General features: G+C 56.0%; 2 protein-coding genes across 2 annotated transcripts; both read left to right on the top strand.

Moving 5' to 3' along the window:
- The first annotated feature begins 2,239 nt into the window (after positions 1-2,239).
- Positions 2,240-3,611, top strand: Dusp28 (dual specificity phosphatase 28). The gene is made up of 2 exons (XM_040753004.1): positions 2,240-2,661; positions 2,805-3,611. Exons 1-2 carry the CDS (start codon positions 2,293-2,295, stop codon positions 2,925-2,927), a joined length of 492 nt encoding a protein of 163 aa, XP_040608938.1. The 5' UTR covers positions 2,240-2,292; the 3' UTR covers positions 2,928-3,611.
- A 2,718-nt stretch (positions 3,612-6,329) lies between these two features.
- On the top strand, positions 6,330-17,340 carry Rnpepl1 (arginyl aminopeptidase like 1). The gene is made up of 11 exons (XM_040753000.1): positions 6,330-6,935; positions 10,647-10,787; positions 11,406-11,557; positions 11,914-12,030; positions 12,181-12,416; positions 12,616-12,729; positions 13,842-13,954; positions 14,228-14,336; positions 15,126-15,356; positions 15,436-15,578; positions 16,084-17,340. Exons 1-11 carry the CDS (start codon positions 6,423-6,425, stop codon positions 16,375-16,377), a joined length of 2,163 nt encoding a protein of 720 aa, XP_040608934.1. The 5' UTR covers positions 6,330-6,422; the 3' UTR covers positions 16,378-17,340.
- The last annotated feature ends 1,030 nt before the right edge of the window (positions 17,341-18,370 follow it).

Here is an 18,370-nt window from a genome sequence, read left to right as displayed (position 1 = left end):
GAGGGGTCATCTGTCCAGTCCTGCAGATTTTTAAGATCTGTGCTTAGAAGGAGTGTGGATTGAGGAAAAAATAGACAAGAGATAGAGTCGGGAGGGCACCCAGTAAATACTTGGGATCAGCCCCAAGTTTATTGTTCCAAGTTCTTATATACACCAATGAAAAGGGAGAAGGCAGACTTTCTTACCATGATCAACAACAACAAAAAAAAGTAATTACCTCCTTAACACCCAAAACATCAAGAAACCACACCCTAAACCAAATAGCCTATTGTTAAGGTAAAATATCCATTAGATACATACAGTAGTTAGGCCAAACATACTGTTGTTTAACCTTGAAGGAACAGTAACAGGCTCGAACTCTCTGATTATGTCAAGATGGAGCAGAGCCACTTCTATGGGCCTCCACACCAACCTAAAATCTAAGAAATGACATCAGAGAGCACCAGAAACCTATACCAGATTTCCCCATTTTTCTGTAACCCACTTATCCGATGTTTCCACCAACATATTTGAAAAATGCCTTCATTCTGTTCTGTAGCTATAAATGCTAGTGAAACTTTCTACAAGATATTTGTGGGCAACTTGAGTCCTTGGTGCCAGCCATGACCATTCATATTTAACTCATTCCCTCTGAGATTAGAACTGTTTTCTGACCACAGTTTTCCTGTCCCAGTAAAATCAACTCCCTCCTTAGTGGGTCAAAACACCAAGACAGCTGTGGCGAGGCCTCCTCTGCCTGAACTGGCCACAGATATTTGAGTGTTTAGCACAAGAGGAGGACAGGCTATGGTCATGAACTGAGAGTCTCCGGTAATGGCCTGGGAGTCACTAACACCTAGTATCAGGAAGGCAGAGAATAGGCCCATTTTTTTTCTTTTTGTCAAGATTATTGAAGAAATTATTATTACGGGGGTGGGAGTGTTGAGAGTAATGAGAAGTGACTTAACCATGGAAGTGAAACCAAAAGTAACAAAATTGAAACTGAAATTAGGTAAATGCCGATGGCTGTGAGATGATGGTGCCTCAGAAGAACCATCCCTCTAAAATTCTGGACATCAGAAAAAATGACTCTCACAGACACCAAGTACCGCCATTTCTAATTTTAAAAATTATTTGGTGAGTGCTTGTATATATAAAAGCACGAGTGTGCAGGGCAGAGAAAAACTTGCAAGAGTAGGTGTTGTATGTTTTTGCTCGTTTTACTCTTTTAGCTCCTTTGATCTTTTTTTGGGAGGAGGGGCACCATCCTGCTCCCAAATAAATCACCCACAGAGGCTTACTCTTAGTTATAAATGCCTGGCCTTAGCTTGGCATGTCTTTCCAGCTTTTCTTAAATTACCCCATCTAGCTTTGGCCTCAGAGCTTTTATCTTTCTCTATTCCTGTCCACCTTTTCTTTCCTTCTTACTCCGTGTCTGGCTGTGTAGCTTGGTGGCTGGTTCCTGAAGTCTTCCTCCTCCTCGCCCATTCCCAGATTCCTCCTCTCATTTATCCTCTCTGCCTGCCAGCCCGGCCTACTCCTTTCTCTCCTGCCTTGCTATTTGCCATTCAGCGCCTTCTTAGACCACCAGGTGTTTAAGACAGGCACAGTAACACGGGTTCACAGTTAAACAAATGCAGCATAAACAAAAATAACACACCTTAAAATAATATTCCCCAGCAAATCCGTTCTCTCCTTCCACTACGTGGGCCCCTGGAATAAAACTCAGATCACCCATCAAGCCTGGCAACGGGTGCCTTCACCCACTGAGCCGTCTCCAGGGCCTCACTAAATAATTCTAAGCTATGGGAAGTCACAGTACTGACCCAAACGACTTAGAATTTTAAAAAGTTAGGAAAGAAGAACATTCCAGTCTATGAAGACATGAATTCACAGTGGTAGTTTTATTGTACATGAACCATGTTTTACAAAGGGAAAGCTGGGTGTGCCAAGGGGCAATTTACTAGAAATCATTTAACGAAAGGAAATAAAACTGCAACTGACATGCAGCCTGCTGTCCTGGGCAGAGGGCCAGCACCATCGTCCACTCACTAACGACGCTTGTCACCGTTGGTTCTCGTTCTGCCTTACAATCAGACCACCAGGGTCCGTCTGCCTCCTTCCTTCCTTCCCCGCGTCCGCCCCCCGCCCCCAGTTTGCATCCAAAACCAACTGCTAGCCCCGCCCACTGTCAATTTAGCCAATGCCGAGCGGAGGCCAGGAGAGGCTCCGCCCCACGACCTGGCGCGGTCGCCTCCTAGCGGCCAGAGCGAGGACTCCGCAACCCGGGGCCATCTGCTGACCTAGGGGGTCATGGGCACCTCTGAGGCTGCACCGCCGCCGTTCGCGCGCGTCGCCCCCGCGCTCTTCATCGGGAACGCGCGAGCCGCGAGTGCGACGGAGCTGCTGGTACGCGCCGGCATCACTCTGTGCGTCAACGTCTCCCGCCAGCAGCCCGGGCCGCGCGCACCCGGAGTGGCCGAGCTGCGCGTACCCGTGTTCGATGACCCTGCTGAAGACCTGCTGACGCACCTGGAGCCCACCTGTGCCGCCATAGAGGCTGCGGTGCGCGACGGCGGCGCCTGCCTGGTGTACTGCAAGAACGGCCGCAGCCGCTCAGCAGCCGTCTGCACCGCCTATCTCATGCGGCACCGCGGCCACAGCCTGGAGCGCGCCTTCCAGGTGCGAGCTTCCAGGGGCGGGTCTTCCGGGGCGGGCCCCCACGTAGAGAGAGGTTCTTCCGGGGCGTGCCCCATGCTTCACCTTCCGGGCGGAGCCTCTGCGCCCTGAACGATCTGTCGGATCTCTTTCATCTTTGATTACAGATGGTCAAGAGCGCTCGCCCGGTAGCCGAGCCCAATCTGGGTTTCTGGGCCCAGCTGCAGAAGTATGAACAGACGCTCCAGGCCCAGGCCCTCCTACCCGGGGACCCAGCTGATCCCGAGTAAGCCGCTCCGCACCGCACCGTTCAACTGCTGGGGTGGCCTTCGCTCTTTTCAATAGGCCACTGGCCTCCGGTGTTGCCCCCTCTTGATGGCAGCATAGAAGTGTCTGCAGAAGAGGGGAACTTCGTTTGTTCATCAGGTTTGGATCAAATCCAAACCAGCGAAGTTTACGTAGAGAAAATTACATAAAGGATTGTTTTAAGCGTCTGGGGCGCCTACTAAGCTGCCTCCTCCAAGGTTTGCAGGCAGAACCTCTTCGTGACTCTGGACTTCTTTCTGGTCTCTTCTTAGACCTGAGCTTAGAGTCTTCCAGCAGGAGGTCCTGAGCCCACCATCCCCAGTCTTACAGCTGCTACGCCATGGGAGGGAGGCATCTGCCCACCGCCCACCACCCTCTTGCATCAATGCCAGCGCCTGGCCTGGCATCGTCAAGCTACCAGTGTGCCCTGCGTACCACCCTCCCCAGCAGGCAGGCAGGCCCATCAGTCGCCACCGTGTGTTGCTGCTGCTTCTTCTAGTTTAGACACAGCCTCTCACAGACACCCTGTTTCCTCGAGCGCCCTGGAAATCTAGTCACAACTTAAAGTAGTGAGGGAAGAGCAAAGAAACACCTGGGCTATGTGTGTGAATTGCAGATGTGTTAATTTGCAAACAAATGTGAATCAGTGAATAAAATCCTAGAGTGGGTTCTTATGGTTTCCCTTTCTACTTCTCCCTGCTTCTCCCTCTGGGGCCTGGGTAGTCTGTTTGCATCAGCTCCTTGAAGGTCATGCCCTGCCACCACCAAACAGAATAGCTCCCATTTTGCCCCTGAAGAGATGAAAGGGTTTGATTACCTCTGCCTCTATGCAGTGAAACATACTTGGGTCCCCAGGTGGAGGGTTCTCCCTTCGAATGAAGAATGAAGACTTCTCACTTAGCAGAACCCAAAGTTGAGGGGACATGAGGCACACAGTTCATGACCACGGCACTGGGGTGCTACCTGCCCCTGCACTTCCGGTTTCTGGCTGCAGTGAACAGGCGCTTCAGTGGTCACTGGTTCAAAAAGCTAACTACACTTTGTGGGGAACACCTAGCCTGCAGATGTCATCAGCTGGCGCTGTCCTCAGGGCTGCTGCACAAGCTCATCTGACCACTGAGCTTCCTCCACAAGGTCCCTTAGCGGAGTCACAGCTACTGTCCCCACTCAGCCATTGAGGCTTGCAGAGAACAGGACTCCAGGCCCACGTCTCCCTACCCCTAACCCCCAGCCTGTGTAGCTGATCCCCGTTCACAACACCTTCCAAAAAGCCACCGCCCTCCCATCAGGGCAGGGCATACCTTCTAACCTGCTGACTTGGCAAAAATCAAGTCACCTAGTGGTGACAAAGATGCAAGGCACATGATGCCCAGGCCGGGTTGATGGAGATCTGTGGATTATCCAGGGTGCTTTTATTCCACCAGCTCAGGTCTGGGAGCTATTCAACGGTAGCCTTGGCCTGGCCCAGCTCTCAAACCTCTGCCCCAGGGACTACAGGACAATCCCCCCCCAAAAAAACACTCTTCTTCTGGGACTTGGGTTATAACACTGAATGTAACCACAAGGGGACACTCTGGTAACTTTTCTCAGTGTTAGGGGGACAGGTTCTTTGGCTGGACACCATCTGGGGACTTGGAGTTTGCAGTCCACTGACTCCACTGTGCAAAATGTCCTCTGTGTCGAAAGAACGCCGTTGGCTCCTTATATGCACATGTGGTGGGGACACACCCAGCCCGCTTGCAGAAGAGGGATAGCTGGGTCAAGGCTGCCCCACAACATCCCTTCCGTTAGCAGAAGGAAGTATCACCAGGACAGGGAAGGTAAGACCCCAACCTCGGGGGTACAATTTGAGAAACTGGGATGGGAGAAACCTACAGTCTACATCAAGAACGACAAAAGGACCAACAAGACAGTGCAATTGAATTAAGAATTCCTTCTTCGGGACTGGAGAGGTGGCTCAGAGGTTAAGAGCACTCACTGACTGCTCTTGCACAGCTCCTGAGTTCAATTCCCAGCAACCACATGGTGGCTCACAAACATCTGTAATGAGATCTGGTCCCCTCTTCTGGCCTGTGGACATACATGCAGACAGAACACTGCATACATAATGAATAAATAGATCTTTAAAAAAGAAAGAATTCCTTCTTCAACAATCTGGTGAACGGGCCACTGGACACCAGAAAGTGGCAGTAACCTTAACTCCAGGTCACCTCACTCATTTTATTTATTTGTTTGCTTTTTTCTTTTAAGTCAGGATCTCAGTAACCCAAGCTGACCTCACACACTCCACATACAGCCAAAGATGATGGCGAACGTCTGATGCTTTTGTCTTCCAACTGCTGGAATGTCAAGTGCTTCCCATCCAAGCCCGGTCTTCCTCCCTCTAATCCTAGCCTCTGGATGACAGCATGCGCCTTGGAGTTCTTCCCATGTACTGCCCCTAAGAGAGCACGTGAGACCTGCGGGCTACTGCCAAAGGAAGCCTTGTGTGTGTCCGTGTTCAGGCTGCACACGTGGCCTGTTCTCCGCTTAGCTGCGCCTCTCTCACTTGTGGAAGGAGGGCAGGACCACTTGACTTCCGTTTGGGGAGACTGGATCCAGACAGCTGAGCACTCCCCAGAAGTGACACTGCAGTCACACCATCATCAGAGCAGGGGACAGCCCTAAAAGTCCCCTCCCTCAGAATCCGCGCCCGCCTCCCGCAGATAGAGATAGCAGGACACATCTGTCCACACCTGTGTTGGTCCCAGAACTGGACAGCTCAACCTTTGAGTTGCCGTGTTTGCTGCGCTAGCCTAGAGGACTCCTGCAACCCTTATATTGGATCTATGAGACAGAACTGCGTTCAACAGTGTATCTCTACTTCACACACGTCTCGACTACAATAAAGTCGATCCTAAAACACGGCCAGAGTAACTGACAGCTTCTCGTCATGCTTAATTTGAATCTAAATAGCCACATAGTATGGGCTATGTACTTAACAGTCTAGCGCCTTCCGGCCGCTTTGCACCGCACGGCCACAGCACAGGCCAACTGCAGGACTCACGGGGGGAATCGCGTCAGGGGAACCACAAGGATCGTTCCCGGAGCCAGAGAACCGACTGCCAAGGTGCCGCTGGCGCCCCTGGGAAAGCGACCGCCTCCAAGGCTGTCTTCCGAGCCTTAACGAGTGCAGAGCGCAGGCTGAGGACGCGCAGCCTCCCCAGGCGTCCAGCCTCGCGCTCCGCTCTGCCGCTCACGCCGCTCCAGCGCACAGGCCCCGGGATCGCACACAGCGCCCCCGGCGGCGGCCGAGTCCAGCCCGAGCGGGGCGGCGCACGGCGCGGGGCCGGGCCGGGCGGCTCCCGGCGCGACTTCCTGTTGTGCCCGCGCCCCGCCGCCGCCGCCACCGCCACCGCCACCGCCGCCCGGGGCCCCTCGCCCACTGCCCGCGGCCTGCAGCGGCCGCCGCCCATGGATTTCACCTAGCGCCGGTGGCTATGGCGGCGCAGTGCTGCTGCCGCAAAGCGCCCGGTGCCGAAGCCGCGCCCGCCCGCCCGCCGCCCGAGCCGCCGCCCGCCCTGGACGTGGCCTCGGCCTCCAGCGCGCAGCTCTTCCGCCTCCGCCACCTGCAGCTGGGCCTGGAGCTGCGGCCTGAGGCGCGCGAGCTGGCCGGCTGCCTGGTGCTGGAGCTGTGCGCGCTGCGGCCCGCGCCCCGCGCGCTCGTGCTCGACGCGCACCCGGCCCTGCGCCTGCACTCGGTCTCGTTCCGCCGCGCCCCTGCCTCCTCCGATTCGCCCTGCACCTTCGCCTTCCCTGCCCCCGGGTTGGGTCCCCCGCTGCCCGCCTTCGCCGATGCTCCTGGCGCGGAGTCCGCCGGCTGCCCTCTGGCCTTCAGGTTGGACCCGTTCACCGACTATGGCTCCTCGCTGACCGTCACACTGCCTCCCGAGTTGCAGGCGCACCAGCCCTTCCAGGTCATCCTGCGCTACACCTCGACCGACGCCCCTGCAGTGAGTCCCGCCCGGGTGGGCGCCAGGCCTGTGGGTGGTCAGCAGGGCTCTGGAGGCGCCCCTCGCTTTACTGCTGGGTCAGGTGATATTAATCTGCACCCTACTTCGGGGACACCTGCAGAGAGTAAGCCTGGCCCAAATGTCCTCCCCAAGTGCCATCGTTAATTCTCAGATGTTGTCTGTAAGTTCTTGGAATCTTTGAGTGGAGCCCCGGGTCCAGGCCTGGTGGACAGTGAAGATAGGCAATAGCATGTTTCTTTGGGGGGCGGGGAGACTTCCCGTCAGGGGTCGTGTCCCTACCTGGGTACGAGAGCAGCTTCTGGTGGCCCCTGCTAAACCATCTGTAAGAGTTCAGCTTTGAAGGATGTTCTGGGAGTGCCTGATGTAGAAAGGCCAACCCGTGACCTGGGCCTTCAGATGCCCTGAGGACTGCCTAGTCTGTTCTCTGGGGGTGGAATGAGAGACAGGCCTCCCTTGTAGCTGTGATGTGGGCTCTCTGAGCTGGATTGTGACATGCTGGGGTATGTGCGCCCCACCTCCCACACCCCACGGGGCTCTACTGAGACTTTCTGTCCAGGGCCCCCACCATCCCACAGGCCCTGATGGAAAAGCAAAGGGTGTGGCTTAGGGCTCGTGCTGTGGCCGCACAGCCAATGGGTTTGCGAGAATGGAGCAGGACCTTTGACTCCAGAAGCGTGATGCCTCCTGCCAGCTCCCCAGGTAGCAGAGTGCTCATGTGACATCTACCATGGATACCCAGCACACAGGCAGCTCTATGGAGCCCTTGAAAAGCCCATCTGCCGCTGCCCGGGGAGTCTAGATAAACAGGCCAGTAGCCACAAAGGAGCAAGGTGACATCTGGGCAGAAAAAGACCAGATGGGATTCACATCTGTGGGCTTCCTGCACCCTTCTCGGGAGTCCCTGGTCTCCCGGGCTCCGCCCTCTGCCTGCTGTGGTAGAGCAGGGCCTCTGCGGGTCTAAGGACTGCGTCTAGCCGGGCGGTGGTGGTGCACGCCTTTAATCCCAGCACTCGGGAGGCAGAGGCAGGCGGATCTCTGTGAGTTCGAGACCAGTCTGGTCTACAGAGTGAGTTCCAGGACAGCCTCCAAAACAATACAGAGAAACCCTGTCTCGAAAAACCAAAAAAGAAAAAGAAAAAGAAAAAAAAAAAAAAAAAAGGACTGCGTCTTAGTGTGCCCGGTGAAAACTGGGGCTTGAGCTGCTTCCTGGCTCCTGCCTATGAATATGTACTGTATGTGCTGGTTCTGTCCATTGGCAGCAGAGTGCTGGGAACAGAGCCCTTGGTGGGCCGCAATAGACACGGCTAGTGGACAAGGGCGGCCTGATGTATGGGGCCGCGGCTGCTCCACACAGGGAAGAGCTGCATGGTCCTCGTGCACTGAGTGCCTCCAGAGTGACAAAGTTGATCCACGCCCCTGGACAGATTGGCCCCTAACCTCAGACACCTAGTGCTTGTTGCACATGAACATTGGGCATCTCAGGGCTTACATTCCTGTCTGCCCTGTGCCTAGTGAGGACGTAGCAGGAGGTGTCTAGGGTTCCCAGGAGGCCCTGACAGCAGGCTCCAACTCCAAGAGCAGCAGATAGGAGGCGCTGAGGTTCTAGGGCTCCTCTGCACCCCAGCCCAGCAAGAACAGCTCTTTTTCTCCTGCCCAACAGTATCTGAGTTGGTTGACCTATTCCTTATCCACCAGACTATCAGCTTCTTTGCCCTGGGACAGGAGACTCCCACCTCGGGGGCTCATCCCTCCAAGGTAGTACCTAACACTGGTGTCTGGCACGGGTGCGAGCCTTGGGGTAAGAGGGAGGCAGAGCCTGAGGCTTCAATGGAAGAGGAGCGGGAAGTGCTGCCCTGGATGTAGCTGGTGTGAGGGGAGAAGGGAGAGATGAAAGAGCATTTGGGAGTCTGTCCTCCCAAAGGGAATCAAGAACCCACTGGCCACCCAACTGCAGGGACAATCCTCCGTTCAAGTCCCTGGGTCCCAGGCCTCTGGAGGCTACACTTTGGAACTAGCTCTCTGGCAGAAAAGGACGGCATGTCTGCTGATTTGCTGTGGGGAAAGACAGTGATAGGAAGACCTGGAAGATGTCCATGGATGCTGGCAGAGGCCTGACCAGGTCTACCTGGCAAGCAACCCCCCCAAGTGACCTATTGACAGGCAGTGTCCTGGATGTGGAGTCTGTGGGGCAGGCATCTGTCTAGATCTGTTGAGGCAGGAATCTTCCAGGTCTGAGGTAGGTCTGTGGGACAAGGCATTACTCCTCAGGGCTCGGGTATTTGCGAAAGACTCATCTAGGGTTTGTCTATATGAAGATTCTAGGGTCTGTGGCATAGTTTCTGCCACAGCCACCCCCAGTCTGGGGTCTGTGAGCAAGCCTTTACCTCCTTCCTCAGCTCTAGAGTCACTAGGCAGGCAATACACCACTTCTGGGGCCTGTGAGAACAGGCATTCCAACACAGCTATGGGGTCTGAAAGCAGGTGTTTCTCTCTGGGTCTGAGATCTATGGATGGATGGCTCCCCACACACACAGTCTGGGGGTTGCAGGACAGGCGAGGTCTGTAGAGCAAGCAACTCCACCACCATCTCTCGTCTGGGATCTGGGAAGTGTCAGCCCTGCTGTCTCCCAGGGTTTGTTCCCCATGATGACATTCAGCCTTGACTGAACACTTGTCCTCTCACAGAGAAGTGTTGGGGGTGTTTCCTCTCTGTGATTCCTGAGAGGACCTGTGTGCCCTTGATCACCAGAATGAAAAATTCACTTTGTTTCAACATTCCTGTTGCCCTAGCAGAGGGTAGTGTGGGGGCAGCCATTGCTGGAGCTCTTTAGTGGGGGTGGGACCTGGTCTGGAGATTCCGAATATCTAGGCAGCCATGGCTGGGAAGGAGGTTGGCTGGGCCAGTGACCTTGGCCTGAGAGGGCACACAGCAGGCAGCAGATACTGGGGATTGCTCTTTGCTGCAGCCCCTCCCTCTGTGGCCTCAGACACTCTCTCCTCAGCACTCCTGTCCTACCAGGGCTTCATCTCTAGCCTCCACTCCATCCCCACAGGCTGACCAGCCCTGGGCTGACTCCCTCTATGCCAACATAAGGAAGCACGCATTGCCCATGTTACCCTGCTCCTAAAGTCAGATTAGTGGGCTGGAGAGATGGCTCAGCGGTTAAGCACACTGGCTGCTCTTCCAGAGGTCCTGAGTTCCATTCCTGGCACCTACGTGGTGGCTCACAACCATCTCTAAAGGATCTGATGTCCTCTTCTGGCATGTAGACAAACATGCAGAGCACTCCATACATAAAATGTAAACAATTTTTAAAAAAAGGATCAGATTAGCTACCAGTCTGTGAGAATTTGAATCCAGGTGTTCCTAACTTTCCCTTTGGAAGTTCAGCTAATGCCGTGGTGGGAATCTTCCTCTTTTCCCAGGCAGTGCTGGGAGATATCATGGGCCTGCTCCAGACATGTGGCCTCCTGTCTGGAACAAGTCTAGCTGGTGGCTGGCACAGAAGCTGGATTGACAGTTCCCGACGGGGAGGGGAGTGAGAGGACCAGGTGGGCAGGTGAAGGCTGCTGGAGTGAGCCTGTAACAGAAACAGCAAGGGCCCTTCCCAGAGCCCATTGTCACCAGGCTCTAGACTTAGAGCCCTGGCCCAGGTGACAGCGTCTGCTTGTGTTTCGCTTTGCCCGCAGATCTGGTGGCTGGACCCAGAGCTGACCTATGGCAATGCCAAGCCTTTCGTCTTCACCCAGGGCCACTCTGTGTGCAACCGCTCCTTCTTCCCGTGCTTTGATACGCCGGCTGTCAAGTGCACCTACTCAGCTGTTGTCAAGGTCAGGATGGAGGCTGGGGTTGCTTCTGCCTCTTTTGGGCACTGTAAGACGCTGGAGCTTACAGCAAGCCTGCAGATGAGTTCTGGCTCACCTCCCCATACCCTTCTTGCCTGCCTAGACTAAGATCCCAGCTGCTAAATGTCATTGTCTTAATGGGACAGTCATGCAGAGAAGCCAAAGACAGGCCTTATGGGGGTCCGGTGGCTGCAGGGGCCAGGGGCAACACCAATGAGGACATTCTTGACAATTGGGTTCCAAGACCTCTAGATCTGCAGGAGCCTGGTGGGGTTTCTTGAGTAATAGCCAAAGAATGACAGCCTCCATCTGGAGCAGATTGGGGGTTCCAGTGTGTGGTTCTCTGAAGGGCACACGTTCTTTGACTCAGCCTGTGAGGCTATCAGATAAGGATTTGAGGGTTTCATCATGGATACGGGGTTCCCTGACCTGGGTTGTGGTGGTCCCTGATGGGGCCATACAGTTCCCTGTCACAGATAAGAGGTCCTCTGACCTGAGTTGTGGCGTCCCCTATTGGGGATGAGTCATCCCTCAGAAGTGTGGTTCCCTTTCCCGGGAGGTGGTATCCGGTAGGCTGCCAATCCTCAGCCTAGCCCATTGCAGGCCCCATTAGGGGTACAGGTGCTGATGAGTGCGACACAGAGCGTGTATGTGGAGGAAGAGGGCGTCTACCGCTTCCACATGGAGCACCCTGTACCCGCCTACCTCGTGGCCCTTGTGGCCGGAGACCTCAAGCCAGCAGACATTGGGCCCAGGTAAGGCCCCCTCTGCGCCCTGCTGCACTGTTCTGGGCAACTGGGTCTCAGCAGGAGCCTCTCCAGCCCCTGTCTTCAGACATACAACGAACTGATCCGTCCCGGGCCCTGCCTAGCAGTCTGTCACACTCCCAGGGCTACCACACAGCCAGCTGTCCCCGCCTATCCTCAGCAGTCCCTTCAGCTCACTGGGAAAAGGATCTGAATAGACCTTGGGTTTATGGCGCAGTTCCCCTACCTGTTGGGGGAAGGGCCATATCCACGGAGCAGGACCAGACAAGGCAGAGGGAGGCTCCAGTGGGGTAAGTAAGGCCCAGGCTTGTCCGCTTCAGCCCGCCTTCTCTGCCTTGTGACAGGAGCCGTGTGTGGGCTGAGCCGTGCCTCCTTCCCACAGCCACCAGCAAGCTCTCAGGTGTTGTGGAGCAGTGGCTGAGTGCCGCAGAGCGACTGTACGGGCCATACATGTGGGGCAGGTATGCCCTGTCCCCTGGCTTTCCCGCTGGCTCTACTCTTTCCCCTGGGAAGGAAATGGTGCTGTGGGCCTGGGGCTGCCCTCCTGGGTGGACAGTAGAGTCGTGGGCTTGGGGCCCCTCCCACTCATCACCCTGCACCCATGGGCACAGGTATGACATCGTTTTCCTGCCACCCTCCTTCCCCATCGTGGCCATGGAGAACCCGTGCCTCACCTTCATCATCTCCTCCATCCTTGAGAGCGACGAGTTCCTGGTGATCGATGTCATCCATGAGGTGGCCCACAGCTGGTTCGGCAATGCTGTCACCAACGCCACATGGGAGGAGATGTGGCTGAGTGAGGGCCTGGCCACCTATGCACAGCGCCGCATCACCACAGAGACCTATGGTATTGTCTGGGGCAACCACGGCGAGGGTAGGGTAGCCTTGGGCCCTCCTAGGCACCAACTGCAAGGGGCCTGCCGAGCCTCCGGCTTGATAGTGTCCGACGGTCTCTGGGGCCGGGTGGCCGGTAGAGTGTAGCAACCCTGCTATAAATGCTCCCGCCTCCCTGACCTCCATCTTCTCTCTGCTCTGACTTCCCTCAGGAGCTGCCTTCACCTGCCTAGAGACAGCCTTCCGCCTGGACGCCCTGCACAGGCAGATGCGGCTTCTCGGGGAGGACAGTCCAGTTAGCAAGTTGCAGGTCAAGCTAGAACCAGGTACTCTCTAGTCTAGGCTCACTCCTGGGAGCCCATGCATGGCATCCCCAGGCCCTCCCTCCTGCTCTTCACCTGCCCTTCCAGGGCTCCTAAACCTCACCATGCCTGAATTCCTTCCAAGGCCAGCCTGGGTGTCCATTGCCCCAAGGAAAACCTCTCAGGTGCCCTTGACTTGGCACAACCCCACGGGGTCTGAGCACTGGTTGCCATGGGGTGGAGCAAGTTCCATCACTGTGTATTCAGGGTGTACTTGTGTGAGGGGCTGTGGCTCTCACTGTGTATTCAGGGTGTACTCTTGTGAGGGGCTGTGGCTCTCACTGTGTATTCAGGGTGTACTTGTGTGAGGCCTGTGGCCCTCACTCACTGTGTATTCAGGGTGTACTCGTGTGAGGACTGTGGCTCTCACTGTGTATTCAGGGTGTACTCGTGTGAGGACTGTGGCCCTCACTCACTGTGTATTCAGGGTGTACTCGTGTGAGGCCTGTGGCCCTCACTCACTGTGTATTCAGGGTGTACTCTTGTGAGGACTGTGGCTCTCACTGTGTATTCAGGGTGTACTCTTGTGAGGACTGTGGCTCTCACTGTGTATTCAGGGTGTACTCTTGTGAGGACTGTGGCTCTCACTGTGTATTCAGGGTGTACTCTTGTGAGGACTGTGGCTCTCACTGTGTATTCAGGGTGTACTCTTGTGAGGACTGTGGCTCTCACTGTGTATTCAGGGTGTACTCTTGTGAGGACTGTGGCTCTCACTGTGTATTCAGGGTGTACTCGTGTGAGGACTGTGGCCCTCACTCACTGTGTATTCAGGGTGTACTCGTGTGAGGGGCTGTGGCTCTCACTGTGTATTCAGGGTGTACTCTTGTGAGGGGCTGTGGCTCTCACTGTGTATTCAGGGTGTACTCGTGTGAGGGGCTGTGGCCCTCACTCACTGTGTATTCAGGGTGTACTCGTGTGAGGGGCTGTGGCCCTCACTCACTGTGTATTCAGGGTGTACTCTTGTGAGGGGCTGTGGCCCTCCCTTTGCCCGCTCCTCAGTTCTAGACTACTGCCGCAGCCCCACCATGCAGGACACAGGTGTCAAGTGTCATCCCAGACAAGGCATTTCCCTGCAGGAGTGAATCCCAGCCACCTGATGAACCTGTTCACCTATGAGAAGGGCTACTGCTTCGTGTACTACCTGTCGCAGCTCTGTGGAGATCCCCAACGCTTTGACGACTTTCTCCGAGTAAGCACGTGGGCCCCGCCACCTCCTATCCAAAACGTCTTCCAGCTGGCAGACATGCCCCTTCTCTGGGAAGAAGGGGCCTGGGGACTGGATTGGGACTTGGCCTTCTGAGGCACTGTCCCCTCCTTCTCCTACCCTTTCAGCAGGGCCTGTAGGCCACCTGGACTGTGATGCACATCTTTAGAAGATGTCCCAATGTGCCAGCCCCACTCTGCCAGAGCTAAACATCCCCAGCCTTCCATACCTGCTAAGGCCATGCCCCTCATCTCACAGGCCTATGTGGAGAAATACAAATTCACCAGCGTGGTGGCCCAGGACCTGCTGGACTCCTTCTTGAGCTTCTTTCCCGAGCTGAAGGAGCAGAGTGTGGACTGCCGGGCAGGTGAGGCCACCTACCCTGCTCCAGGCCCAGGGGCCAGGAGCAAGATGGCAGCTGTGACTGGAGGGAAGTTTGTTAACCCATGTGCTCTAGGTCAGGGTGTCGTGAGAGTAAAGAGGAGTCTGCACCTCCTAGTCTAAAGGACTGTGACCAGGAGAGGGGGACAGGGACTTCTGGAACAAGGTGGCCCCTAGGCTGAGCAGGCCAGGCCAAGCAGTGGGTAGGAAAGGGCTGTGGAAAGAGCGTGCGGGATCAGCAAGGTGGCGGGATTGGCCCTGGGAATGGCTGGTCCTGCTTGTGCATAGTAGGGGGTCTCCTGGGGGCCTGAGGGTTTGAGGACCAAGGGAGACACTGGAGGAGCTGGATATCCAGAGAGAAACCAAGTACGCTAGAGCATTTCAAAGTCAGGAATGGTGACCCTGAGTTTTGGAAGGGATGTAAGTGCACTGTGGGATTGGTAAGGGTTCCGAGAGTCTGTGTGCATCACTGAACATTACAGTGCAGAGCCTTCCTGGCCTCAGTGCTGGATACAGGCCAGGCTTGTAGCAGGTAGCAATCCTCTGGTGGCCACCCAAGCTTTCCGGCCTCCGTGTCCTTCACAGGAGCCCCCTCCAGCGGCTCTAAGGGGAAGGCACAAACCTCTGGGGAACTGTTCATATTCTTTGAGGGCTCTGGGTTCTGGAAAAGACCGCCTGCCCAGGGATACCCTCTGGGCTTGGAGTCTCCCTGGTGGGCTGCTCCAGTGGCCCCTCCCCAGTCCAGGCAGGGACCCCAGGCCTGGTCTTCCTGCAGGGCTGGAGTTCGAGCGCTGGCTCAATGCCACAGGCCCACCACTGGCTGAGCCAGACCTGTCTCAGGGGTCCAGCCTAACCCGGCCTGTAGAGGCCCTCTTCCAGCTGTGGACTGCGGAGCCCCTGGAGCAAGCAGCCGCTTCAGCCAGTGCCATTGACATCTCCAAGTGGAGGACCTTCCAGACAGCACTCTTCCTGGACCGGCTGCTAGACGGATCCCCGTTGCCCCAGGGTGGGTCCCACAGTCAACAGGGTAGCCTGGGAAAGGGATGTGGCTCTGGCCCTGCCCTGACCTGCCTACCACCCCACAGAGGTGGTGATGAGCCTGTCCAAATGCTACTCGTCCCTGCTGGACTCCATGAATGCTGAGATCCGCATCCGCTGGCTGCAGATTGTCGTCCGCAATGACTACTACCCCGATCTCCACAGGGTCCGCCGCTTCCTGGAGAGCCAGGTGCGGCTACATGCCTGGGGCATAGTTGGGGAAGGGGGGCAGTCTCTCCTCAGGGACCCGTCTCACCCCATCAGACTGTCCACTCAGACAGGCCAGGCATGTCCTGGAGAAGGAACTAGAAGCCATCAGGCCCAAAGGTGAGAGCAGAGAGGCCACATTACAGGTGAGATGGAAGAAGAATGCAAAACTAGTTAATAGTGGCTGAACTCCGACACAGGGAAAAGTTGGGTACCAGAATTCGGGGATCTCCACAGGCATCAGCCTTGAGCTAGCTGAACTTCAGGCCTGTGGGTATCACCTTCCGTGTCTGGGTACAGGGGCCATCCAAGCTTCTTAGGTAGATGCCAGCATCCCCATTCCTTGCCCAGAGGCAGCCCAGAGGGAGCAGCGAGGGTGAAACTGCTGAGGGTATTGTAGCATGTGAGTCCAGGCCCAAGTCCTCCTGGGCGTCTGGGTGGCGGAGGCCTGCAGGGAGCCTGCTGGTGTGACCGGCTGCTTTCCACAGATGTCGCGCATGTACACCATCCCACTGTATGAGGACCTCTGCACCGGTGCCCTCAAGTCCTTCGCACTAGAGGTCTTCTACCAGACACAGGGCCGACTGCATCCCAATTTGCGCAGAACCATCCAGCAGATCCTGTCCCAGGGGCTGGGCCCCAGTGCGGAGCCCAGCGCAGAGACCGGCACAGAGCTGGGCAGTGCTGAGGAGGACACAAACCCAGACTCGCCAGCCCTGCTGCTCGGGGATGAGGCCCCCAGTAGCACCATCTCTCTCAGGGACGTCAACGTGTCTGCCTAGCCTTGGTGACTGACTCGCGACCTCCCAGACACCACGATTGTGCCTTTTGTGGTCCTGGCTGCCATGACTGCGCCTTGGCTCTGGCCACGAGCTCTGCCCAGGACCATAAGCCCCTCCTATTGTCTCCAAGCCAGGGGCATGGGGCAAAGGATCTTACGTCCATTGAGACCCATGGGCCAGGGCCCACCCTGTCCCTGCTCTCTTGCACCGCAGGCCCCACGGCTGGCCTGTACCCCCATGCCTCCTGTCTCAACACTGACAGCCATGTCTCACCCTGGAAGCCAGCATCTGCTGAACACTGCTCCGGTGACAGTGACCCCAGCAGTCCCACAGCAACAACCACAATGTGCCTTACACATGTCAGAGGCCCAGGATGCGTGGTCCTGGGAGTGTGCTTTTCTGCAGAGCCCTGTGACTGGCCCCTGGGCTAGACTTGCTTGAGGGACAGAGGACAGAGGAACAAGGACACAGGCATTCCATCGGTTAGGGACAGGGGACAGATGGAGAGGATGGATCTCTCAAGCAGGCTTCGGCCTGCACCTGGAGTCCAGGCCCCAGAGGTACAGGGATTTGTGGCTACCTGGGTACCACTGGGGCTCTCCGTGCCTGTCTGCTGAGAGAGGCGCCAGGCTGTGGGCTTCAGCCTGGGACCACTACAGCAGGAACCATGGTGACTGTCCCATTAAATCTCCACTCTGCAGATCTTACCTCCCTTCCTGCTTGTCACTACCTTGTCCTTTGTACCTGTCCAGCTGCCGGGGGTACGGCTGGAAGATATATGACGACTGGTCATGGGAATCATGGTCATAGCCTATCTCAATGTACAGGCATCAAGAGTGAGGCGGGAACTTGGTGGGGGCCAAAATAGGGGCCAGTAGGTGGCCCCTTGTTCTCCTCCCCCCAGTCAGACCCTGGCTGAGCATGATCTCTTCAGGATCCTAAAGAGGACGTTTGTCACCCTCATTCTGGACTTTGGCCTCTGTGATTCTGACCACACCTCTGCCTCTTAGCACTGAGGTACCCAGACCTCCACAACCAGGGCGAGTGCCGGGGATTGATTGGAAATGCTGAAACCGCATTCTGGCATGGCAAGCTGTGGGGTTAGACCTCTCTGCTGACAAAGGGAAGCTCCATGTTCACAGGGCGTCAACTTTCCCAAAGACAAGCTGGTGACAGGGCCACAGCTGGGACCAGTTGGGACTCCACAGCCTCCAGCTGTAGCAGCGTGCTGTGGCATGTCGTCCCAGACCACTGCCAGGCCAAGTCACAGCCACTCCATGCATGGTCCCAGGAAAAGGCAGATGCATAACTTGAAGCCTCCACCGCCAGTCACAACAGTCACCTTCCTTCCTTTTCAGGGACCTCCCCTCAGCAGAGGCAGCTGTAGTGTCCTCTAGTCATATGCCCCAAATGGCATAGGGTCACCTCTCCTTTGCAAGTGTTTGTGTGTGGTGCCTACCTGAGGCTCTATTCCATTCAAGAATGAGAAGCATCCCTCACAACCAGCAGGGGGCAGAGGGGACAGCTGCAGTGACACCTTACAGAAGAGAGAGAGGTGTTACTGTTCTCACTGCTGCTGTAATAGAATCTGGCAGAAACAAGGGATAATTTGCTTTGGCTGTTTTCTAGGCCTTAGTGGCAGGGAAGGAATGGGGACGAGAAGAGCTTGTCGGTGGCAGCGGGTTCCATAGCCTTCAAAATAGCACCATAATCTGCCGGCCAAGTGTTCCAGATCTGAGCCTGCATTGGGGGCAGGAGGCACTTTCAAGTTTAGAACATAATGGGAGGCTGGGGGCAGGGGTGCCAGCTGGTCTTAGCCCCACCAGGTGACATAGCCAAGAGTCCTGGTGTTCACTCGGCTTTGCTCTCTCTGGCCCAGGCCACCATCCAAGGGGGGTCACTCCTGAGGTATCCACACAGCCCTCCCTCTTCAGTAGCAGAATTGCTTTCAACTTGTTCCCACTAAGAACGCTTTTAAGTCTGTCACCACAAA

Source organism: Mesocricetus auratus, unplaced genomic scaffold (assembly GCF_017639785.1).
Source record: "Mesocricetus auratus isolate SY011 unplaced genomic scaffold, BCM_Maur_2.0 Super-Scaffold_100010, whole genome shotgun sequence".
Taxonomy (NCBI): domain Eukaryota; kingdom Metazoa; phylum Chordata; class Mammalia; order Rodentia; family Cricetidae; genus Mesocricetus; species Mesocricetus auratus.
The sequence above is the reverse complement of the archived record's forward strand: the minus strand, read 5'-3'. Positions and strand labels throughout refer to the sequence as shown.